General features: G+C 40.7%; 1 protein-coding gene across 1 annotated transcript in view; it reads right to left on the reverse strand.

The window, feature by feature from the left end:
• Positions 1 to 26,049, reverse strand: part of DNAH5 (dynein axonemal heavy chain 5) — a gene marked incomplete at its 5' end in the record, with an annotated part of 208,233 nt that overhangs the window by 21,474 nt on the left and 160,710 nt on the right. The window contains 7 exons of the mRNA XM_032415335.1: positions 3,785 to 3,934; positions 5,698 to 5,819; positions 15,858 to 16,048; positions 16,533 to 16,647; positions 17,637 to 17,880; positions 24,297 to 24,479; positions 25,367 to 25,522. Of these exons, the coding sequence (XP_032271226.1) occupies positions 3,785 to 3,934; positions 5,698 to 5,819; positions 15,858 to 16,048; positions 16,533 to 16,647; positions 17,637 to 17,880; positions 24,297 to 24,479; positions 25,367 to 25,522 (1,161 nt within the window). The remainder of the gene's footprint in view (positions 1 to 3,784; positions 3,935 to 5,697; positions 5,820 to 15,857; positions 16,049 to 16,532; positions 16,648 to 17,636; positions 17,881 to 24,296; positions 24,480 to 25,366; positions 25,523 to 26,049) is intronic.

The raw sequence follows: 26,049 nt of genomic DNA on the forward strand, positions 1-26,049 counted from the left end.
ACCAGAACCCAAGTTGGCTGACCACTTGTCTGGAACCTGTTCTATACACTGGCTACTTCTTGGTACATAAAAAATTAAAATTATTAGGAAACTGTATTATTTAGGATGCTTTAAGGGAAATGTATATTCATTCTAATACAAATAACCAGCACAATGCCTGGGATTTAATGGATACTTATCAATAGATAACTGAATGATTTCTTATTAAATGAAATATATTAGATATTTAACGAATGAGTTAATGTTTTAACGATTTAGTCCATAATTATTCTCCTAATCATTCTCATAATCCCTTTCCATTTTTGGCTTATCCCCTTTACCATTAATTTTGTTTTGACTGAAATACATGCTCACAATATCACAGACTTTGTCAACTGTATTATCAACCATATAAAAATATTTCAAGTAACAACATAGTCCTTTTCCAAACAAAGTAAAATAATTAATCAATAAGATACTATTATGAGTATGACCTTTAGTCTCTATTCTCCCTCTGGTAAAAACTGGGTTCCCTCATTGGGGAGGGCATGTGCTATGGTGAGCGCTGTGAATTGTGTAAGACTGTTGAATCACAGACCTGTACCTCTGAAACAAATAATCCATTGTATGTTAAAAAAAAAAAAAAAAGAAGAAGAAGAATAAGATAGCAAGAAGGGAAAAATGAAGGGGGGGAATCAGAGGGGGAGACAAACCATGAGAGACTATGGACTCTGAGAAACAGAGGATTCTGGGGATGGGGGTGGGGGGATGGGTTAGCCTGGTGATGGGTATTAAGGAGGACACGTACTGCATGGAGCACTGGGTGTTATGCACAATGAATCATGGAACACTACATCAAAAACAAATGATGTAATGTATGGTGATTAACATAACATAATAAAATTCTAAAAATTAAAAAAAAAAAGATCAAATGGAAGAAAAAAAAAACTGGGTTCCCTCAAAGAAAAATTTCCTATTCTGTTTTCTTCTCCTACCCCCATGGGAGTAAAACCCAAGTTTCCCTCCCCAGTGAGATTCCCCAGAAAAATTTCTCTCACATAATAAGCAGAGTGAGGTGGGCCATGGTGGGACCCCACTTCCATTTCCAGAGAAACACAAAACAGTTGTAGGCAGGGTTTCCCTTAAATCAGAGAGGCTTGAGATAGACCTGGGCCAAAATGAGAGTGGTGCTGGTTAAACTGTTGTCTTTGACTTACAAACATCCAAAGTTTGATTTCAGTCAGTAAAACAGGCTCTTCCTCCATTTTGAATATCCAGCTATGCACTATGCATTCTCAAAGTGATTGTCACACCCCAGGTCTCTGAGCTTAAAATTTGGGATGATGTCCCCGCTCACGTTTGTCCTCTTTGCAGGTTAGAGTGGGAAGGTAGTGGCTACAATAAGAGACTCATCCAGATTTTGGGTGAGGAGTGGGATTTATCTAGACAAGGAGGACAGGTAGGAGAGCCAGTGTGGTGAGAATTCCATGCAGAGAGCACAAATGCAGAGACCTTGAAACAGAAAAGAGCAAGTCACCAAGAGGGGACAGAAGGAGATGCAGTATGATTTATGTAAGATTCAGCTGTGGGGCACCCAGGCTTCTGCATAGCTCGTTGGCACAAATGGAAATAGAGTGCCACATTGTCACAACTTATTCTTCACACACTTCTGAAGAACATTTTTGTCCCAATACCTGATTCCAATGAAAAATAAACAAGTAAAAAACAACAAGTAAACCTCTGCACCTATTCTGACCCTCTTCACTGAGTGTTTTTGAGACACAAATGTGTATGAGGCATGAGATACCCTCTAAGAGTGCACTGTTCTTGCAACCAGGCAGCTGAATGTCCCCTGACATGGGCAGTCATGCTCATCCAAAATACTGAGAACAAGCCTGATGCTGCTTATGGAGAATGGGGACTAAATATACCCACACTGTAGACCTTTGAATATACGTCCCAAGAAGGTGTCTGGTTGAAAATCACAAAAGGAATGTAATGTGAGTATAAGAATTTCAGAGGAGAGAACATTTTTCCAGAGGGCGCTTGTAGATCTTAAGACTTGGGTGTTATCAAAGAGGCCTTGGGAAGCCACTGAAAGACTTTAAAAAGCAAGGAATAGCATAATCATATTTCCATTCCTTCTAGAGTATACAGGATAGACTAGAGTGAGCAAGAAGGAACAAGAGGAGATCCCAGTTAGGAAGCCATTGCTGCGGTCAGTCTATAGATGACAGAAGCTAGGATGAAGATGACAAAATTACAAAGGAGCCTTGTAGACTTAAATTCAGCATTGAACCAAATAAAGTGTTACATGAGAAAAAAAAAAAGGAAGGAAGGAAGAGAGTAGAGGGAGAGAGAAAGAGGGGAGAGAAGGAAGGAGAGAAGATGGAGGAAGAAAGAAAGGGAAGGGAGAGAAAGGAAAGAGGGAAAGAAGGAAGAAGAAAAGAAAAGAAGAGAAAAAAAAGAAAAGAAAAGAACAGAACTACTTGAACCTTCTACACTGTCCTTAAGGCAACAGTTTGACAATTCTTTTGGGCAGGATAAAAGTAATGAAATTGAGAAGAAAAACTGAAGGAAGGGTGATCTCAGTTGCCCTGCATTACAGAACTCATTTTTCTTTTCTCAATAAATCATTGAATCTAGTGGTTTTCATGATTCCTCTGTACCTACCTGGACTTGGAGGTGGCTTTTCCCTGTTTTTAACACTCCCTCTGGAGAGTGGAGGGGAGAACTTCCTACATTCTATTATAAACCCAGCGTATTGTTAACTCTATGGCTTGTTTGGGGAAGCCCCTAAGGAATCCACCTGAGCTGAATATTCAAGCTGAAGTTTTCATTGTGAAGGCAGGACACGGGCAAGCCTTATTAGCAGTGACATTTCCAAGACAGGAGGCCAGCAGATTAAAGGTCTTTGAAAAGATGGATCTTCTGCGGGCAGGATTCACATTTAAACCATATGTAAAACTGACAGGGTTTTAGGCCAACTCTTGCATCCAGGGTCCTGAGACTTCCTGGGGTTGTAACTGTAGATTGGGGAATACTATGTCTCCCTCTCATCTACCTCTCCTCCCAAGGTTTCCACATCTTTCTTACTTCCTTTTTTTTTTTTAAGTATTTTTATTTATTTTTGCAAGAGAGAGAGAGAAAATGCACGAGTGAGGGGAAGGGGCAGAGGGAGAAGCAGGCTCCCCGCTGAGCAGAGAGCCCGATGCGGGACTCGATCCCAGGACCCTGGGATCATGACCTGAGCTGAAGGCAGACGCTTCACCGACTGAGCCACCCTGGCGCCCTCACATCCTTCCTACTTAAAGAAACATTGTTTTACTACTAACAAAATGGAGCAGCCATATCATTTTTGAGTTAATATAAAAATGGTAATGGAAGAGTAATACCTTACTTTTACGTCATACCTATAAGCCGACCTTAAAAACATGGCTTTCTCATTCACTCCTGTACCATTTAGACCAAAGAAGATTATTAACTCACTTAGCCCAAATGTACACCTCACTACATTTGTTTACTTTTCCATTTGTCACAGAGGTATTGCCAGAAAACTCCATAGAAGCCCCCAAGAAAATTCTCACTGGGATTAAAATATTCAATATTTCTTTAAATTTAAAAGGAAATTCTCCTTAAAAATATTCTCCTAGGGGGCGCCTGGCTGGCTCAGTTGGTGGCGCATGTGACTCTTGATCTCAGAGTTGTAGGTTTGAGCCCCACAATGGGTGCAGAGATTATTTAAAAATAATAAAAACTTCTTTAAAAAATATTCTCCTATTTTTTTCTAATATGAACTTTTTACCTGGGCAATGGTTCTGTCAGGACACCAGGATCTAATAAGGAGAAGACGTCTAAAGCAGTCAAGAGATTTATCATAGGCATTTGGAAGGGGTTCTTCCTCAGGGTTTTCCTTATCAAACCAAATTTTCCACATTTTCTCATTTCTTGATATCTGAAAATACCAGGGAATAAGAATTGCACCACAGCACAGAAAAATCTTTCAGTAATAGTTCACGGTTATTTCTCATCATATCTTCTGACTATTCCAGACACGTGTGAATGATATCCCATGACTTTTTTTTTTAATTTTATATTCCACTACCAAAAATTGTGACAGTCTAAAATCAAATGTGATTTGCTCTAAAATCAGTCTGCATTAATGCCAGGTTACAGCTAGCTTTTGAAGTAGGGAGAGCTTTGGGTTGTTTAATTTCTTCTAATGCCTTTGTGGTGTCAAATTTATGAGGAATAAAGAAATCAATGAAAACTCATTTTCATTATTTTAAGGAAATCTGATTTGCTCCATGAAATCCTCTCATGATCAGGAACCAGTTCACTCACTTATTCACATATGTTTCCTCATTTGCTAGGACCACTCCTGGCACAAAAGAAGACATTTAATATATGTTTATTATTGAACAAAAAGCTTTTTGGTCAATACTCTATTAATCTAGAATAATTTGAAAGATACGACTTAATATCACCATCAAATGAGTAATGACATACATGCTCCCTTTACACGATTGATAAGGAGGAAGAGAATACAGTCCATTCTCCTTTGGGGCTTAAAAACAGAGACGGCATTCCATGGGCAATCATCTCCAAAACATAGAACAAACAAATAATGTCAGCAGATAAATATGATCCAATATTCTCTGGTATATTCCCCTTGATTAAAGCCCCGGATATATTTCTTGGAAGCCTAATCAAAGGGAAAAACATTCCAGATCCGTATTTAGAAAGTATTGTGTAAGAATAAAAAGTAATAACCTCCCTCTATCATGAAAGACTACATGACGTGGAGGGATTTCGGGCATAAGACAATCTCCAGAAGACAGCAACTTCAGGAAGAGGTATCAGTTGGGGAAAGGTCACTAGGAGTCATCTCATGATGCCAGAGGGCATTCAAACCTCCCAAATCAAAGTTATTTAATGCAAAAGAATGGGTTAAATTATATGGTAGAAATAATACAGACTACCAGGCATAAGCCAACACATACAGATAGAGCCAAACAGTAGGTTTCTGGTCAACCTAAACTGGGAAATTCAGGAACCAACCTTAGCACATTTTCTGGTCATAAAAAGCCTACAACTTGCGGCTGAATAAAGCCACCTTGCTCTCAGTGTGATTTCTCTCTGGTCATCTGATTCTCAAGAATCTGTTTCTTGGTTTGTCTAAATTCAGCTCTCTAGACACAACTTCCATGATCCCAGCACACACACAATTCATCAGGAACTGGCTGGTTATGACAGGGTAATAACTTGTAAAGATAAGGGGCCAAGGATTGGCATCAGATTTATGCCCAGACACCTGGCTAAGGCCGTATCATGGGAGAACAAGAGACGAAGAAGAAGAGAAGAACAAGAGGCGAGAAAAGGATCTCTAGCATTTAGAGGCAGGCTGTTCATATTTCTTTTCGTTTAATCTCCAGGAAGATGGCAAAACCTCTTAAATATGTCTAGTGATTTCATTGAATCTCTCAGTTTTCCCACTTGTGGATCTCCAGTGGGTGTTACTGACATGGGGCACAGGACGGCACCAGTTAGAGGTGGGTGGGGTCTGCTTCATCAGAGTGTGAGTGAGCGGGAGGAAGGCACCGTGGCAAGAGTGACAACATTAAACAATCTCTCTCTTCCACAAATACCATAGCTAGTGATAAATCAGGAAGCTGCTCCCTGCGACACTGTCGTAAGCTTATTCAAAGCACAAGTTACCTGATCAAGGACATCTGAAAACTGTCTGAGTTTGCTGAGTTCCACCAAATTCAGCCAGGTCATGTCCAGGATCCATTTAGATGGTTTAGGAGGACAAGCTTTAAGGTCCAAGGAGGCACCTCCTTTAAAATTAAACATAGAAAGTTACTAGATTTTTCTTTCTTTACTCTAAAACAATCTATTTATATACAAAATCTTTTTCTTACACTTTTAATTATTTTACCACCTTGACATTTTTTTAAAGATTTTATTTATTATTCTGAGAGAGAGAAAGAGTGTGCATGTGTGCATGCACGCACATAAGCAAGGGGAGGGACAGAGGGAGAAGCAGACTCCACACTAAGTAGAGAGCCCAACACAGGGCTGGATCCTAGGACCCGAGATCATGACCTGAGCCAAAGTCTGACACTTAGGGGCGCCTGGGTGGCTCAGTTAAGCGTCTGCCTTCTGCTCAGGTCATGATCCCAGTGTCCTGGGATCGAGCCCCACATCGGGCTCCATCCTCAGCAGGGAGCCTGCTTCTCCCTCTGCCTGCAGCTCCCTCTGCTTGTGCTCTCTCTCTCTCTCAAATAAATAAATAAAATCTTAAAAAAAAAAAAAAAGTCTGACACTTAACCAACTGAGCCACCCAGGCGCCCCATTACGTTGTCATTTTTTAGCCTCAGAAATATGTCATAGTAATGAACAAGCTTTATAATTGAATAAAGGAATAAATGATTTTAGAAAAACACATTTAAGAATCAGAAACATAGCTGTGGACCAGGAGGACGCTGGATTCTGTCCTAGCTCTATGTGGCCAAGGTCTAGGACAAGGCAGCTCATCTGTCTGGGTCTCTGTTTCCAAATATGTACACAGGGAATAATGAAGCCTGGGTGTTGTGATGATGACAGAATGAGAGAAAATATATATGTAAAGCGCACAAAACAGGGTCAAGACCACAGTAGAGGGTCACTAAATAAGCAGCTATTGTCAACATTAAGAACTGCTCGATGTTGGCACAAGCTCTTTCAAGGAGAGAATTTATCTAGAAATGTCAGCATCACTACATGTGTTTAAACTACATGTGTTCTCTTCTAGAGGAGGGGGGAAAGATGGGGGAGGAGTAGGGGACCCTATTTCAACTGGTCCCCGGAACTGAGCTGGATATCTACCAGACCACTCTGAGCACCCACGAAACCAGCCTGAGATGTAAGAAGATCTGGATCTCTACAAACAGAATATCGCAGGCGGTTGGTTTTGAGGGACAAAGCGGAGAGCCGTGATCCTGCGGGCAGATATTGGAGGATAAACGGCAGTGGGAGGGAGCCTGGCCATGGGGATCCTACACCACCGCTGAGTGACAGCCTCGCGCACTGCGTACGGGCACAGACTCGCAGACCAGTAGCGTTGGGAAAGGACTTTAGGGCAGCCCCCCGGGGTGGAAACCCGGAGCGGTGGGGTCGCGCGCACGCGAACTGCAGCCTCCAAGACGGAAACCCGGTGCGCCGGGGTCCCGCCGATGAACTGGAACCCCCGGGGGTGGAAACCCCGAGCGGCAGAGTCCCGCGCGTGCCCGAACTGGGAGCGGCTGGCGGTTTTAGAAGCACAAAGGACAGAGACGTTCCCTGACCTGGAGGCAGGACTGGGAGCGCTGCGGAGGGGCGCACAACCCAGGCCGCTGCAGTTTATAGCAGCACGGACAGAAACGGAGACAGTGTGGCCTGGAGAGCTCACTGAAGAACACACTGCGGTCTCTCTGCTCTGAGGCAGAGGGTTGGAAACAGTCTCTTCTGCTCTGACTCGCGGAAGAGACGCAGAAAGCCGCCAGGGAAAGGCGCCAGAGAACAAAAGCCCCAAAGACTGATTCCCGCTGAGCCCATCCCCCGCCACAGGGGCGCAGGGCAACTCCGCCCGAACAGGTTTGCCTGAGTAACAGCACGGCAGGCCCCTCCCCCAGAAGACAGGCTGGGAAAACAAGAGGCCAGCAACCCTAAGGTCCCAAGAAAACAGGTGCATCTTGCTTGGGTTCTGGTCAATAATTTGGACTCTATACATTCCCTCAAACACCCAGCAACAGAATGACTAGGAGGAGGAGCCCCCAAAAAAGAAAAGACTCAGAGATTATGACTTATGCTGCAGATTTACAAATGGATGCAGATATAACCAAGATGTCGGAGATGGAATTCAGGCTAGCAATTGTGAAGACAATGGCTAGAATGGAGAAATCAATGGCAACATAGAGTCTCTAAGGGCAGAAATAAAAGGGGAATTGGCAGAACTTAAAAATGCTATCAATGAGATCCAATCCAATCTAGATAATCTAACAGCTAGGGTAACTGAGGCAGAAGAGAGAATAAGCGATCTGGAAGACAGTATGATAGATAAAAAGGGGAAAGAGGAGGCCAGGGAAAAACAACCCAGAATCCATGAAAATAGAATCAGAGAAATAAGTGACACCATGAGGCATTCCAACGTCAGAATCATTGGAATCCCGGAGGGAGTGGAGAGAGAGAGAGGGCTAGAAGACGTATTTGAGCAAATCGTAGCTGAGAACTTCCCTAATCTGGGGAATGAAACAAACATTTGAGTCCTAGAGGCAGAGAGGACCCCTCCTAAGATCAAGGAAAACAGGCCAACACCCCGGCATGTAATAGTAAAACTTGCAAATCTTAGGACCAAGGAAACCATCTTAAGGGCAGTTAGGGGGAAGAGATTCCTTACGTACAGAGGGAGGAACATCAGAATAACGTCAGACCTATCCACAGAGACCTGGCAAGCCAGAAAGGCCTGGCAAGACATATTCAGGGTACTAAATGAGAAGAACATGCAACCAAGAATACTTTATCTGGCAAGGCTTTCATTTAGAATGGATGGAGAGATGCAGAGCTTCCACGACCGGCAGAAGTTGAAAGAATATGTGACCACTAAGCCGGCCCTGCAAGAAATATTAAGGGGGGTTCTATAAAAGGAGAAAGACCCCAAGAGTGATCTACAACAGAAATTTACAGGGACAATCTATAAAAACAACGTCTTCACAGGCAACATGATGACAATTAATTCATTATCTTTCAATAATCACTCTCAACGTGGATGGCCTAAACGCTCCCATAAAACGGCACAGGGTTGCAGATTGGATAAAAAGACAGGACCCATCCATATGCTGTCTACAAGAGACTCACTTTGAACCTAAAGATACATCCAGACTGAAAGTGAAGGGATGGAGATCTATCTTCCATGCCAGCGGACCTCAAAAGAAAGCTGGGGTAGCAATTCTTATATCAGACAAATTAGATTTTAAACTAAAGTCTGTAATAAGAGACACAGAAGGACACTATATCATTCTTAAAGGGTCTATCCAACAAGAAGATCTAACAATTGTAAATATCTATGCCCCCAACATGGGAGCAGCCATCTACATAAGCCAACTGTTAACCAAAATAAAGAGTCATACTGATAACAATACGTTAATTGTAGGAGACCTCAATACTCCACTCTCAGCAATGGACAGATCATCTAAGCAGAAAATCAACAAGGAAACAAGAGCTTTGAATGATATATTGGACCAGATGGACCTCATAGATATTTACAGAACATTCCACCCTAAAACAACAGAATACTCATTCTTCTCGAGCGCACATGGAACTTTCTCCAGAATAGACCATATACTGGGTCACAAATCAGGTCTCAACCAATACCAAAAGATTGAGATTATTCCCTGCATATTCTCAGACCACAATGCTCTAAAACCAGAACTCAATCACAAGAAAAAAATTTGGCAGAAATTCAAACACTTGGAAGCTAAAGACCACTCTGCTCAAGAATGTTTGGGTCAACCAAGAAATCAAAGAAGAACTTAAACAATTCATGGAAATCAATGAGAACGAAAACAAATCGGTCCAAAACCTATGGGATACTGCAAAGGCGGTCCTAAGGGGGAAATACATAGCCATCCAAGCCTCACTCAAAAAACTAGAAAAATCCCGAATTCACCAACTAACTCTACACCTTAAAGAACTAGAGAAAAAGCAACAAACGATGCCTAAGCCACGCATTAGAAGAGAAATAATTAAAATTAGAGCAGAAATCAATGAATTAGAAACCAGAAACACAGTAGATCAGATCAATGAAACTAGAAGTTGGTTCTTTGAAAGAATTAATAAGATTGATAAACCACTGGCCAGACTTATCCAAAAGAAGAGAGAAAGGACCCAAATTAATAAAATTATGAATGAAAGGGGAGAGATCACGACCAACACCAAGGAAATAGAAACAATTATTAGAAATTATTATCAACAACTATATGCCAATAAACTGAGCAATCTGGATGAAATGGAGGCCTTCCTGGAAACCTATAAGCTGCCAAGACTGAAACAGGAAGAAATTGACAACCTGAGTAGGCCAATAACCAGTAACGAGATTGAAGCAGTGATCAAAAACCTCCCCAAAAACAAGAGTCCAGGGCCTGATGGATTCCCTGGGGAATTCTACCAAACATTCAAAGAAGAAATAATACCTATTCTACTGAAGCTGTTTCAAAAAATAGAAACAGAAGGAAAACTTCCAAACTCATTCTATGAGGCCAGCATTACCTTAATCCCCAAACCAGGCAAAGACCCCGTCAAAAAGGACAATTTCAGACCGATATCCCTGATGAATATGGATTCCAAAATCCTCAACAAAATCCTAGCTAATAGGATCCAACAATACATTAAAAGGATCATCCACCACGACCAAGTGGGATTTATCCCCGGGATGCAAGGGTGGTTCAACATTCACAAATCAATGTGATAGAACACATTAATAAGAGGAGGGAGAAGAACCATATGGTCCTCTCAATTGATGCAGAAAAAGCATTTGACAAAATACAACATCCTTTCCTGATTAAAACTCTCCAGAGTATAGGGATAGAGGGAACATTCCTCAAGCTCATAAAATCCATCTATGAAAAACCCACAGCGAATATCATCCTCAATGGGGAAAAGCTGAGAGCCTTTCCCTTAAGATCAGGAACACGTCAAGGGTGCCCGCTCTCACCACTGTTGTTCAACATAGTACTAGAAGTCCTAGCAACAGCAATCAGACAACAAAAAGATATAAAAGGTATTCAAATGGGCAAAGAAGAAGTCAAACTCTCTCTTTTCGCAGACGACATGATACCTTATGTGGAAAACCCAAAAGACTCCACCCCCAAATTACTAGAACTCATCCAGCAATTCAGTAATGGGGCAGGATACAAAATCAATGCACAGAAATCCATTGCTTTCTTATACACTAACAACGCAACTGTTGAAAGAGAAATTAAAGAAACGATTCCATTTACAATAGCACCAAAAACCATAAGATACCTCGGAATAAACCTAACGAAAGAGGTAAAGGATCTATACTCTAGGAACTACAAAACACTCATGAAAGAAATTGAAGAAGACACAAAAAGATGGAAAAATATTCCATGCTCATGGATCGGAAGAATAAACATTGTTAAAATGTCTATGCTACCCAGAGCAATCTATACCTTCAATGCCATGCTGATCAAAATTCCAATGACATTTTTCAAAGTGCTGGAACAAACAATCCTAAAATTTGTATGGAATCAGAAAAGACCCCGAATCGCCAAGGAGATGTTGAAAAAGAAAAACAAAGCTGGGGGCATCACGCTGCCCGATTTCAAGCTATATTACAAAGCAGTGATCACCAAGACAGCATGGGACTGGCACAAAAACAGACATACAGACCAATGAAACAGAATAGAGAACCCAGATTTGGACCCTCAACTCTATGGTCAAATAATCTTTGACAAAGCAGGAAAAAACATGCAATGGAAAAAAGACAGTCTCTTCAACAAATGGTGCTGGGAAAATTGGACAGCCACATGCAGAAGAATGAAACTCGACCATTCTCTAACACCATTCACAAAGATAAACTCAAAGTGGATGAAAGACCTCAATGTGAGACAGGAATCCATCCAAATCCTAGAGGAGAACATAGGCAGTAACCTCTTTGACATTGGCCACAGCAACTTCTTTCAAGATACATCTCCAAAGGCTAGTGAAACAAAAACTTTTGGGACTTCATCAAGATAAAAACCTTCTGCACAGCAAAGGAAACAGTCAACAAAACAAAGAGGCAACCCACAGAATGGGAGAAGATATTTGCAAATGACATTACAGATAAAGGGCTGGTATCCAAAATCTATAAAGAACTTCTCAAACACAACACCCAAAAAACAAATAATCAAGTCAAAAAGTGGGCAGAAGAGATGAAAAGACACTTCTCTGAAGAAGACATACAAATGGCTAACAGACACATGAAAAAATGTTCATCATCATTAGCCATCAGGGAAATCCAAATCAAAACCACACTGAGATACCACCTTACACCAGTTAGAATGGCAAAAATGGACAGGAAAAGAAACAACAAATGTTGGAGAGGTTGTGGAGAAAGGGGAACCCTCTTACACTGTTGGTGGGAATGCAAGTTGGTACAGCCGCTTTGGAAAACAGTGTGGAGGTGCCTCAAAAAGTTAAAAATAGAGCTACCTTATGACCCAGCAATTGCACTCCTGGTTATTTACCCCAAAGACACAGATGTAGTGAAAAGAAGGGCCATATGCACCCCAATGTTCATAGCAGCAATGTCCGCAATAGCCAAACTGTGGAAAGAGCCGAGATGCCCTTCAACAGATGAATGGATAAAGAAGATGTGGTACATATATACAATGGAATATTACTCAGCCATCAGAAAGGATGAATACTCAACTTTTACATCAACATGGATGGGACTGGAGGAGATTATGCTAAGTGAAATAAGTCAAGCAGAGAAAGTCAATTATCATATGGTTTCACTTATTTGTGGAACATAAGGAATAGCATGGAGGACACTAGGAGAAGGGAGGGAAAAATGGGCGGGGGGAATTGGAGGGAGAGATGAACCATGAGAGACTATGGATCTGAGAAACAAACAGGGTTTTAGAGGGGAGGGGGGAGGGGGGATTGGTTAGCCTGGTGATGGGTATTAAGGAGGGTACGTACTGCATGGAGCACTGGGTGTTATACGAAAACAATGGATCGTGGAACACTACATCAAAAACTAATGATGTATTGTATGGTGACTAACATAACATAATAAAATTTAAAAAAAAATAAAGGGTTCTCTTCTATAAATCAGTATATTATTTATTTCCATTTTGAGCACACCCAAGGATCCTGTGCTATCTCATTTATTTTTGGCCAATCTAACCACAGCAAACATTTCCCCATTGGGTAGTGACTCTTCCCTTGCTGCTGATGACCTACCTAAGCTCACGTAATTCACATAACACACAGCACCAAAAAATAAACAACACCTTAAAATGTTATTGTTGCCCACCTCAGAAGAACTAAATGTGTAAACAATCAAATTTTAAGTCAAAGGAAGAGTTAGAAATTCTTTATAGGATGAAATATACTGTTTAATAAATGCCATCTATTAAAATGTTTCAAGGAAAATACGCTCTAAGCATAATTCTTAAAAGGATATAACCAACTCATTTGGCCACCTTTAAAATCCTTTTTTGAACAGAGCAGGTCGTGAACAAATAATACTACTCAAGATATTTATTGAACCAATCTCTACTTTAGCCAGGTGCCATGGACCCCACTAAATTGCTATCTTTTGGCCAAATCCATCTTAGTATATTTCCAGCAAGGTAAGCATGGCCTTGAAGCAGTTTTGAGAAGATCATTAAGTCACCAAATCAAAACAGATTGCTTTAATGGCAGAGAGCAGTTAAAGACCTGAGGACAATGGCATTGTGTTGAAAAATGTCCTACCAATTTCCATGGAAACTGTCCATTTTCCAACAAACTCAAAAGAGTAAGATATTCACCAGAGAGTTAGGGAGAAACTATTTACAGGAAGGAAAGGGTGTTCCTTGCAACCAAAGCATTATTCATCATTTAGTAGAGGGTAACTGTGGCACGAATCTCTTGCCTACCTCAAAAGTGTACAATGGGCCACAGAGGATGATGGTAATGGGCTGAGGGCAGACACATTCCTGGATAATATGGACCTCTGATGAATGAACAGCTGGAACAGGCATAACTAAAAATAAATTCTCAAGGTGATTGAGAGTTATGCTGTCGCCTTCATTCTGTAAACCCTTACATTGGGAAAAGGTAAGTTTGAATTTGTACTGTAATACTTTGTAAAAATGATATGTTCTTACAATGAAAAATTTCTACAAGTGATACCACACAATTATTAAGTGGTATAGCTAAAGAAGATTCAGAAAGTCATCTGGGCTGATCCTGTTCCATCTTAGAGATGAGCAAATTAAAAGACCAGTATCCAAACACTGTTGCTCTCTAAATAACATTTGCAAACAAGTGATTTTAAAGTCCTTGCAGAGGGAATTCACCCACTGGGTAGCTCTCAGCAAAATCACCAGCAATGAGCAACCTTACAACATCACTGCCTTGCGAAGCTCCCTCCGACACTCTGTTTCATAAAGCAGCATTAAAAAACTATTGAATGCCAAAAGCCCACAAAAAACAGTCCAGCCTATGCGAGCCTCAGATTAATCAAAACAAACTAAAATACTAAAGATAATGTAACAATGCCCATCCTTTACTGAACATATCCTATGTACCAGCGTTTACACAGATTGTGTGACTTCTCGATAATCCGATGATGTAGATTTGACCATCCTTGTTTTATAGCACAGAAGGCTGGAGCCTGAGAAGTTTGAAGAACTTGCTTGAGACACTCGACAAAAATTGGCAAAACCACTATTTTCACTTACAGTCATCCTAACTCTAAATCCCACGTCTTCTATCACCACGCCAAATGGCAACATATTTCCCAGTATTTAAACCAGACCTGGACGCATTTCATGAGGAAATGCATTTCATGCCTGAATTGAGATGTTGGGAACAACTTGCCACCAGAAATCTCCATCAGCTGGAGGACCAGTCAATGAGACCACGAATCAGTACTATTTGAAGGGCTCAGTGAAGAAGTCACCCCTACATCTACCTAAGGGGTGTCTCCCTAATTCATTCATCATCCACGAGCTCTGATTTAGAAAACTTGGAAAATAAAGAGACCTAAGGAGCAAGAGTTCAAGGGTTAGAGACAAAGAATAAAGAGAGAGAGAGAAAGAGAAAAGTGTCTGTAAATCATACATTTCTAAGTTCAAGTCTAACCAAATGAGTCTTTGTTGTTTCTGTAAGAGAAGTGTGCAAATGCATATTTATATGAACACCAATACGCATTTGTTCACATAGGACTACGGGCTTAGGCCCCCCCAGGGCAAGCACGTGCATAGCCACACCCCTTCCCTCCTGCCCCTTCAGGGTCCTCTTCAAGTTCCTCAGCAAATCTACTCTCCAGGTGAACATGAAAATCTCTCCCCACCCACTGTAGATAAAATTATGTCTCATCTATAAAGTTAAACCTTTGCTTAGAAAGATATGGTAGATAAAGCCATTTAGACCCCAGCATCATTTCTGCAATTACTTTAAATATTTTGTTGTCCAGACATTCAAGAATGTGACAGCAAATGTATTCCCTAGCCTCCCCTGGGCTGTATTGTGCAGTGGCACAAGGGACCTCCCTGTGAGCAATGCTTCAACAGATACAGAAGAAATATCCATGGGATGAGCTCCACAATCGCCCTGCCCATGGCTCCAGCCTCTGTCATACCAGGCTTGCCCCCACCGGCACCTTGATGCCATCTCCTCTTCCTTTGACACTCCCCCTCTGCCTGTCCCCAGGGCCAGTGCCCCCTGCCCCTCCAGGCCTTTATTCACCTGTCCATCTCTCAGGGAGGCCTACCCTATTAGGTTTCCCACTAAATATTGCATTTAAAATTTTAACTGCCCCCGCCGACTCTGCACACCCTGTTAACTCCCCATCTCCCTTATCCTGCTCTGTCTTTTCCCATAGTGCCTACTAGCTTCTCACATACTACATAATTTACTGTTTTATTTTGAGCCCCAAGTGTCTAGTCGGTGCCTCAGCACACAGTAGGCTCTCAATAAATATTCATGCAATAAATGAACAAATAAAACATTTCACATATATGCAATCTTCAATGTAATGCAAGGAAACTGTTAGAGCCAGAAAAAAAAGTACTGCACAGCACCTTCAAGTAATTCCTACATCTGGACCTATGTACAGTGCTTTCTACTGTTATACTGACCTTTAATAAGGGTGAGAAACTCTTCATGCTTGACTCGGTTCCTCTGGATGTCGATCTTCAGGGTAAGCAGCAAGGTGAACAGGAACTTGTGTTCCTCATACAAGCCCCGGGCTGCATACTTATAAACCTCATAAGTCATATGCTCAATGATATTAGCAATCCTCTTGCTCGTAATTGGGCTCTTGACAGACCTGGAGGAGAGAACATTTAAATCGGGCTTATCCCACTCCCCTTTTCCATTGCCCATAAAAACATCTTTACTGGAGAATAGGTAACTTTGGAGGGCCAGTTCTTTTTTACGCATAAGAATAAGCATCCTAAATCTAAAATAACCAGCATTCTCTCAACACAAAATAACATAACAGAATCCTCAATGTTGTCTAAATCAATTTTACCAGCAGGGTATTACCACTCACAACAACATCTTGAGAATTTTCTTGTTTAACAGAAATACATGAAATCCAAGGAATAAATCCATGGATGAAGAGTTGGTAGAGCTGTCTCTGAGCGTAAAAGGACAAATGAGAATGATGTGTTAATACGCTGGTAATTACACTAAGCTGAGATTTTTAAAAAAAAGACTCAGTAGCAAAAGGAAAAGAAGTTATAAATATAATGTCATCATTCTAGCCCACAGATAGGAAATTCAGCTTGGCTCCCTGAGTACGGACGTACCTGGCTAAGGAAAGGTCAAACAAGCCAAGAAACTGGCGGAGCGAAGTCTGATACATGTCATTAACCAAGCGCATCTCAGTGATGAGGAAGTAGAGGATACTGCCTCGAGTCGCCACTGAAAGACAAAGAACAAGGCTGCATGTGCTACGGGGGTGGAAAATAAATGACTATGCACAGACCAGCCTAAACTCTAAATGAAAACAGGTCTTATTTTTGTTTTATCAATGACTATCTACCAGCACTGGGAGCCTGGAGCAAGGCTCATAATTTATACTTAATTCTTATTTATAAGCTTTGTGTAAGCAGTCTGCTGCTTGCATTTATCAAGTGGTATTTTCCATGTTAGAACTTCCAGATCCCTTATAAATACATTTTACTCTATTTTTTCCATAGGCAGAAAAGGCAATCGATGGGATAGCAAAAACTGTAACACCTGGCAAATTGTGTAGGCATCTTATGGCCCTCATTCTCAAGCTCCATGAAGCCCCGACTAAGCTCGGCCTCGGGTTGGCAAAACAAGGCATGGCAAAGATGATGCTCCTGACTCTCCACCAGCAAATGATACCGCTTTGATTATTTTTCCAGAAAGAATGATACATTTCTAAAGGAAAATGAATTCTTTCAGCAGGTCCCTCTTGCAACCCGTGAACAACACTGATTTGCAAACTGGTGGGTAAGCCTAAAGCACTCTGGTGAGACCAAGGAACTCCCTTCATAACACAAAGACTGCAAACAAAATACTGGCTGATTGCTACCAAATGATAAAGAACCAGTGAGCAGCCCACAAATGCGGCACTAATTCCTCAGATTTCCAAACGGTAGTCAGACATTCTTTAAAAACCCTCCCTCTTTACTTTCTAAGTTTAAAGAATTTGCCAACTCACAGGAATCATAAGCACCTAGACAATGAACACCATTATACAATCTTTTCTTCATCTCAGTTTTACTGAATGCGTCCCAAAGCGGTGCCACAAAACAGGAAGGACCACCCCACCTGGCACAGCCATTTGCATTAATGTCCTTCGTTCCTTCAGTTTCTCCAGATTTCGGGGTTTTTTCTCACTTCATTTTCCTGTGACATTTGTCTTTCATTACCAAACTCACCAGGTCTGTATTCCTCGCGGGCTGAGTTAATTTGAATTTCTGTCTCGGCCGAAATTTCCAGCTTCTGTGTCACCTCTTCTGCGGTCTTTTTTGTGTTACTCAGCACAGCAGTGAGACTCTCGTCTTCCACCAGGGACCCCTGGGTACTTGTCAGCCGGTAAAGCAAATTATCTTCTAGCTCTTTCATCCTTCTTTTGTTTGCAGTTACCTCTTCCATGAGATGAGTTCTCTCTTTCTCCAGTTCCTGTTAATTTGCATAAAGATATTTTCCTCCTTAATTAACAACTATTGTTTGGCCATTCCTGAAAAAGTTAACCTACAAGGCTGCTCTCAAGCTCCTGCACTGTAGTTATCATACTGAACTGCAGGAAATACATCAAAATAAGAAGAGGAGGAGAATTAATGGAGGAAAGAAGAATGGGTGGCAAATAACATGACATTTGCTAAAAACACGACCAATATTCTCTGGACCATCTATCTATTTCCTAAAGTCAAATAACTTTAAGTGACATTTGTGATTATACGTAAGCTTGTTCTGAAGGTGAAAAATATTTGAAAATATATTGGAATATATTTGAAGACACGTATCAATCTCTCGGATTAAATACATTTTCTTCTGTTTAGTTTCTTGTTTATGAGAGCTCCGTTGTTGTCTGAATGTGATTATTGTCAGCTCGCTGGTTGAAATAGTATCCAATCCCCTGAAAAGCAAGTGTCCAACAAGTTAGGCAAACAATCCACATGGCTGCTGCAGGTACCTTTAAACTGGAAACTGTTCTTGGCCTGAAAAGGTGCTATTCTCTCCAAGAGAAGGGAAGTTCTAGATCTTTCCTGAAGGATCTTTATAGATAGCTGGGAGAGAATGGTTTTGGAAGGTTATTGTCCTGATTGGCTACTTCTTCCTCATGGTGGTTTGGAGAGGGGAGTCCATGGGACAGAAGGAAAAAAAGATGGGACTGGAAAGGGTGGGGAAGGAGGGCATGGCCATCACACAGAGCAAGCCAAAGACAGCACAAAGCCCAGAGGCTGGGAGAAAATTCTTACCCTGTAACTGAAAACCACAGATCTAAAATAAAGGTGGTAGTAACGAAACTGCATGAATACAAAGAACAAAGGCCACTGGCCACTGCTTTATATTCTAGCCAGTTAATCACCATTGACTCAACAGTTATGATGGGTAGAACCCTACCAGGCTCTGAGCAAAATCTCAGAACTTGCTTAATTCTTGGTGACAAAGCAACTTCAGCAAAACCTGCCTTTATCACGTTTGCTTCTTTGTATTGGGTCTTTGAAAAGCTTCCTTCGTGGTTATTTTCATTCATTTACTCACTAGATAAGAATCTCAAATTTGAGAAAATGTAAAAAAAAATTAGTACAGAAAGTAACATTTAAGACACCTGCAAAATTCCTCTCCATAAGCAGCTATAAAAAAAAAAAAAAGAACTTACACTACGGTTACACTAAGAAATAAAGTAATCATGTTCAAAGGAAAAATTCAGATATTTTTTATTGCCATATGCCCATATTTCACACACTATCACTATCGTGCCTGAGTTCCTAAAGGTGAGTGGTCTAAAAATCCTCACCTGAAGAAGACAGGTAAGGGAAGGATCATAAAGCCATGGGGCGAATGATGGTTTTGACATCAGGAAGACATGTGCTTGAATCACAGCCCCTAGGATCTATCAGCTGCATGATGTTGGTCATGTTATATAACTCTAGGAGCCTCAGTTTTCTTATCTGTGAGATGGATATAGAAACAGCTCAGAGAGTGATTGTCAGGATATAACTAGTAAAGCAGTTACAACAGTAACTGGATCATGATAACTGTTCCAAATATGTCTCTCCCCCTTTTCTCCCCTTCTTTGATTCATTCTAAGCATGGATTTTTCAGAAGCATTATAATACCTATTGGGAAAATAAGCAGTTTGAAAAATAAAATTATAGGTTGACATAAAATAAACCATACTTTAGAATTTCACATATCATTACAAAAGCTTAATAAAGTGGCTGAAATGGGATAAAAGAGAACTTTCTAATCTTGCACTTAGGCTAAGGATGCATGCTCTCATGTCTGCTGGGACGAGAGCATGGGCTGTCAAATCCAAAAACTGCACCAAGTCTTACAGATTCTTCCAGCACCATAGTTTTCCCTCCATCCATGTCTTCCAAATCCATAGCCACAGCCCTGGCTTAGGCTTTAGTTATTCCTCACGGACTACTCTAACCATAACAGGTCTCCCCACTGACCCTCTTCTCTGTCATCACCCCCTTTCCTGCTCCTAGGTATTCAGGGATCTCCCTCAGCTGTTTTGAAAGGTCCAAAATTCTCAACAGTTTACAAGACTTATTACAACCTACATTTCCAATCTCATCTCCCCTTGAAAACCATAGAATCAGTACTAAAATCACACCCTGATGTTACTTACGAAAACTGTTATTCACAAAATAAACATTTAATATAATGTATACAAAGAGGCAAATTATCCAATTCCTGATTTTAAAAATAGCAAGTAAAAGCTTGAACATTATTGAGATGGTTGTAGTCAATTCAATATCATTGTTAACACCAATAAATTTGCCAATTAAAGTAACTGCCTATATTCCTAAAGGATTAAAATGAGGCTAGGAAGTACATTTCCCCCAAAGTTTGAAACTGATAAAATAATATCCCCTAAAGTAAACAGTACAATTTAAAGCAATTTGGAATTATGAAAGCAATCTGTGTACTAAATAGCAGGTAAATGACCAAACACTACAATGGGACAAGAGTTACAGAAAAAAGAAAGTTATCTCTGAAGGAAAACAGAACTGCTATTTGCTTTTTTTTTTTTTTTTTAAAGATTTTATTTATTTACTTGTGAGAGAGGGAGCACAAGCAGAGGGGAAGAGCAGAGGGAGAAGCTGACTCCCCACTGAGCAGGGAGCCCCACATGGGGCTTGATCCCAGCATCCTGGGATCACGACCTGAATGGAAGGCAGACACAGACGCTTAACCAACTGAGCCACACAAGCACCCTGCTACTTGCTTCTCATTCAGGATTTTAAAACAGAAAAACCTATTTTGGGATAAGGTTTTAGGTGTATGCTCATTTGTATGGCTGATTTAAACATGGTTCTGTTGAACTATGACTCTAGGTCCTCCAATCTATAAGAAGATAGTTCTTTTTGAAATTGATAATAAGGAGCAAAATTAATCAAAATCATTTTGTCTATAAGCATTTTCCCATCAAAGGGATTATCTCAACACACACACACACACACAGGTAAACATTTGTGTTATGTATTCTATTTACTAAGGCTGCCATGTAAATTCTTTATATAAACTGTGAAAATATGAAAAGTATCCCCAAAGTGAGTAAACAAGTACAGTGGTAATGCAGGACAATTTCAGGAAACATATTATTTATTAATTAAGTGATCAAAAATTAAGTGGCGCAACAAAGATGCAAATGACAACCAAAATTATGTATGTACCTAAACTGCATCTGTAACTATGGCTTTGAAATCAGTAAAAGGAAACAGATGAGCTTTTCAGAGTTCTCAGTTCTAAGGGATCACCCAGGCTCTCATTCCCAAAGGTTCCTTCTCTTCTGCACCTTACACTGGTAATTAAAATAGAAAGATTAAACAATAGAATTTAGATTTATTTTTTCTCTGTGCCAGTAAGCTGGTGATAACATCTGTTTAAGGGTCTTCATTAAATTATTTTTCCTGTTGGTTCCACCGAGTTTGGGTGCTTACACCTCCAAAGGAAATCACACACCTGTTTGCTCCTCTGGGATTCGGAACAAGGTGACCCCTGAGGCTTTGTGTTGTGTGGCCAATAGAAGCTGTTAATCTAGATTAGTGTTTTTCTCCTAATAGTATATAGCTGTCTTTGAGTTTCTGTCTTGTTCTCTAAGATCAAGGTAAGAGTGAACCTAAGAAATTTGTTTTGTTCTTTTTTAAAGGATAGTTGCTGAAGAACTACTGGTTTGCTGCCTGTTTAAAATGGTCTTGATACCTTGCCTTCTGGTGACAACAGCAGGCTGCCTACATCTACTCACAGGTACATCAGGTCGACAACTGAATATGGCCTTGATATGACCTTGAGCAGCTCACACATTTAAAATGACTGCTTTGGAGCACAGAGAAGATATAAAATCATAAATCTGCCTTCCCTGCACTCCCATGCTCTGGGGTTTGCATTTGCGTCTGAAAGCAAACAAACCTGAGGGGCCAGCCAAGCATTGACGAGACCGGATCCCATGTGATAACAAGGGTCCTCACTGCCAGTATCTCCAAGACACTGGACAGCTGGTGGATTTATGGATTCAAAGAAGAATGGCCTTTCCCGAGCCACCTTTCACAAGAAGAATCGACAGAGCAGTGAAGGTTGAATTCATCCTGACTGTAGGAGAACCCACCCTTTGTTTCAGCTTGATGTGTAAGGGAATTCCTTAGAGGCTTTCCAATACCAGCTTCTCACTGGTGGGGTCTTCCCTGCTTCCAATACCCACCCTTGGCTCAATAGCATTTTATATTGGTGGAGTATTCATAATACTCACCTAAGAAGAGATCATAGTCAGAAAGATGGCATTGTCACAGAAGTCAAAGGAACACTTTTTGAATCTGTAGGCTCTATTCAAATGAGTTACTCAATTTCCAGAAAGCCCCAGAGATCAACTCAAACCCACCTGCCACCACCCAGGCTGAGATGATTCAGCAACATGAGCGAATTCAGGGGTGTGGTGGGAAGACAAGATGCTACAAAAGAAAAGGCTGCTTGCAGGAAATACATTCTGAAAAGCCTTCAAAATTAAGTCCAACAGCTCACTACTTGCGTTAGAGGAGAAAAATACAGGTTACATGTTGTATAATCATGTGGTTCAGGGTAAGAGGACCCTCTAATATTATAAGAGAGTGAGGGTCCCGTTCTTATGGCCATACTTTTCCTAAGAATTATCTACTCTGAGCCTGGAATGGATTCCGATCATGAGACAACAGTTAAGGAATAATTTTCTCAAGACACTCAAGGTACTTTTCCAGGGGGTAAGAAAAAGCCCAGCCTGGGATCCATATTGGCTTTTCAAGGCTGTTCAATGTCTTTTCAAAGGAGCTTAAAGTGCTCCTCGCTTCATCTTAAACTTCTAACAGTTACGACTCCAGGGCTGGAGCTGTTTTGTTGCAAACAAAATCTGTCAGACCAAATTATTTCTTCCAAGGAAACAATATTCATCTCAGCTGAAGGTGAGAAAACCAAAGACAAGGATATTTTTCAAACTGCCATCAGGACCCCTTACCTCCCCAAAGCCAATGCCACAGGTGAAAGCAGAGCCTAACGTACAGGTAATGGCCGCTGCCCCAAAGACTCTCAGGGATTCCCTGCTCGACACTGCATGCTGTGGATCAAGAATCCCAGTCCTTCCTGAAGTAAGGATATGGCAGTGCTAGGCTTCCTCAACCAGCTTGACTCAGACTCCAAAAATAAACAAGCACGTATTCTGAAGCCTGTTATTACTTCAGTAGCTAGTCTGTGGTAGAAACTCCGGCCTCAGTTCCTGCCATTCTGAGGTCACTAACTACATGAATCTACAAAGTCAGACTTAATGCTTTTAGTGCAACTTCCAACCATAGGACTCTATGATTCATGCACTATAAACTAAAAAATAAAAAGAGAATATTCATAAAAAAGGAAATGAGAGAGGGGAAGAGGCAGCGAAGAAGCAAGAGATAAACATATGGAAGGACTCAGAAGACCAAGCATGAAACATACAAAAAAAAAAAAAAAATCAAAATAATGGGAAGGACAGATTCCAAAGATTTTTCCAATAGTTTTAACCTAAATAAATCTTGAGGTCAGTGTAAAAGGGGGCTATAAAATAAACTAGACTCCTCATTGCTACTGAACCCAGGAGAAAATCAATAGCAACTCTTAGAGTTCATGCATTTCTACCAAAGCAGTCCTATTAAAATCCTCTAGACTTCTTTAAGACTCACATATTCCCTAGAGAAAATGCTGACTCAAAACAAGGAGGTTTATAAATTATTGGCTATTTTTTATTGATCATTAAGTTATTCCACCAAATAGAAGTAGAGAAAACAGATACATAACTAAGCCAGCAGCCTCCAGAAGGTGCTCCCTGAAGCTCCAGATCCACAAATATCTGTCTTGTCACAACATACATAGAGGTTTCTCATAGGCAACATTAAGGACTGAGACTGTTGTCTGTTAGCTGGTTTTAATCATAGTGGTTTGAAGCCACGAGTTTTAATTTTATATTCCAAAAGCATAATAATGAATTGAATGGAAGAAAAACCTAGCTGTAGCCTAGAAACCTAAAAGTCAACAGGTGAACAGAACTCACGATCATGCAAACTCTTCAGAAAAATGAAGCAATATAAGACCAGAATAATGATGCTGAGCATGAGACTGATATTCTCATAGATACATCATTAGTCTACACAAAATCAATGGGTATATGTGATTTATGAGACAGATGAAACATAGAGGGTAATCGGTTAGTAATTACCCACGACACCTGGGAATTAATAATGGAAAAAAACACAGGAATAAAAGGGGGGACCTCAATCCTATTACAACTTTTATCATATTATTTTAATCAATGAAAGAATCACAACACAATGCCAAAAAAGAGGTGGTCACACATCACTCACCTGCTTCTCTGTGCAGATGACTCTCCCCAGTAACTGATCTTCCAGACCTTTCATGGTGACAGTGAAGTCAATGATAGAGGTCCGAGCGCTTATTTCAGGGGTGTAGGCTGGATTGGGCAGTTTGGTGGTGATGTAGAGTCTGAAGCCATCCATCACATCTACTTCCTTATCACCAACTTTCACCTTTATTATAAAAATAAAGTCAAAAGTAATAAAAGAGACATATACCTTACTGTGTCCTTTTCTCCACAGGATCAAGCATTGCTTTAAAGAATTGTATAACTGGAGATCTTTGTATACTGAAAAAGAAGTGGTCATTAGGCATTCAGAGGGCTTCAGACCACTAGGATGAAAGGAAGGAAGGTGGGTAGGAAGGAAGGGAGGGAGAGAAGGAGGGAAGAAGTTCAATGTATGCCAGTATATACCATAAATGTAGAATTTAGCACCAAAATTGGTGTGATCATACCACAGAGGTGAGATGGATTACCCATCCAAAATTTGGTTCAGAGATGAAGACTGATGACATCACATAAGCACCAAAAGGGTATGAAAGGTTTATTGCTCACATAATGAGATTTCTGGAGAGATTAAAGTAGACCCCCAACCAGGTCCTAAAAATTGATTGAGAGAGTAGGGAAAAGCAGCTGTTTTGGGGTTTTATGGTGATTAGGGGGTAGGGCTGGGATAAAGGTTCCCACATAGGGCATGAACAGAGGATTGCATGGTTTGATTTTCCCACCAATGTCAAAGGCGAGAGCCCCAGGTTTTCTTATCAGCTTGCCCAGATTTGGGACAGAAGGGGTGAGGGTCATAATGGGTTTTGAAAGATGTCTACAGTAACCCATCAAAATGGAGTCAGACTCTATCACACAAAAGAAGTAGATATTTCTAAAAGGACTGCTCTTGAAAATTTTAATTCCAACTCAGGAAGTGTAGAAGAGAAAAAACAAATGCCTCTTGCCACTGACTCAAATTTCAGTTGTTGCCTATTGAGAAAATTTCATCTATGTCACATTTACCTGGCCTCGTGATAATGGTTCCTCATGTAATTATCAATAGGTTTAACCTACCTTAAAGGTAGACCCAGTCTTAATGAGGTTCCTCTCCAAAACATTATCCAGTGCTGGATCTAGTTCCTCCCCAACATCTTCAATAAGCAAGGGCCTTCCAAGAGAAAGACTGTCCTCCAGATGGTTTCTGAAGTACTTGTGATTTAGAGACGTGATCTAGAAACAAGATCCAAAGGTTGCTGCTGACAATATCACAATGCCATACACAGAGAGAATGGACATTAAAGGGTGCCTGAGCATTCTGTCACGGGACACAAATACAGAGATTTTTAGCGAACCTTATCTGGAACTCATACTTGTGAGATTGTACAGAAAACTTAAACTGTTTCCATCCTTTTCCTTAGCAAACTGTCATTCCCCAGTGCAACTTGTCTTCTCATCACCAGCACTTTTGTGACAAATAATAATGGAATAACCATGAAGTGTCCTGGTAGAGGGCTACACACTTAGTGTGATAAACTCCACCCTGCTCTGTTCATCAAGGAGGGATTTAGGCTCTAACAGAGGAGAATCTGAAACCTTCGAAAGATGGCATTAGTAGAGATCCATACAAATGTAAATGTAATTTTTAGAAAAGATTTTAATATTAGAGTTTAGGCTTGCGTCTGTTACTGCTCTATCTAGGATTACAGTCTCTACTATTTTCAAATATTTCTTGATTCTCGGACTCTTGTTCATCTGGG

Source organism: Phoca vitulina, unplaced genomic scaffold (assembly GCF_004348235.1).
Source record: "Phoca vitulina isolate PV1807 unplaced genomic scaffold, GSC_HSeal_1.0 scaffold17, whole genome shotgun sequence".
NCBI classification, from domain to species: domain Eukaryota; kingdom Metazoa; phylum Chordata; class Mammalia; order Carnivora; family Phocidae; genus Phoca; species Phoca vitulina.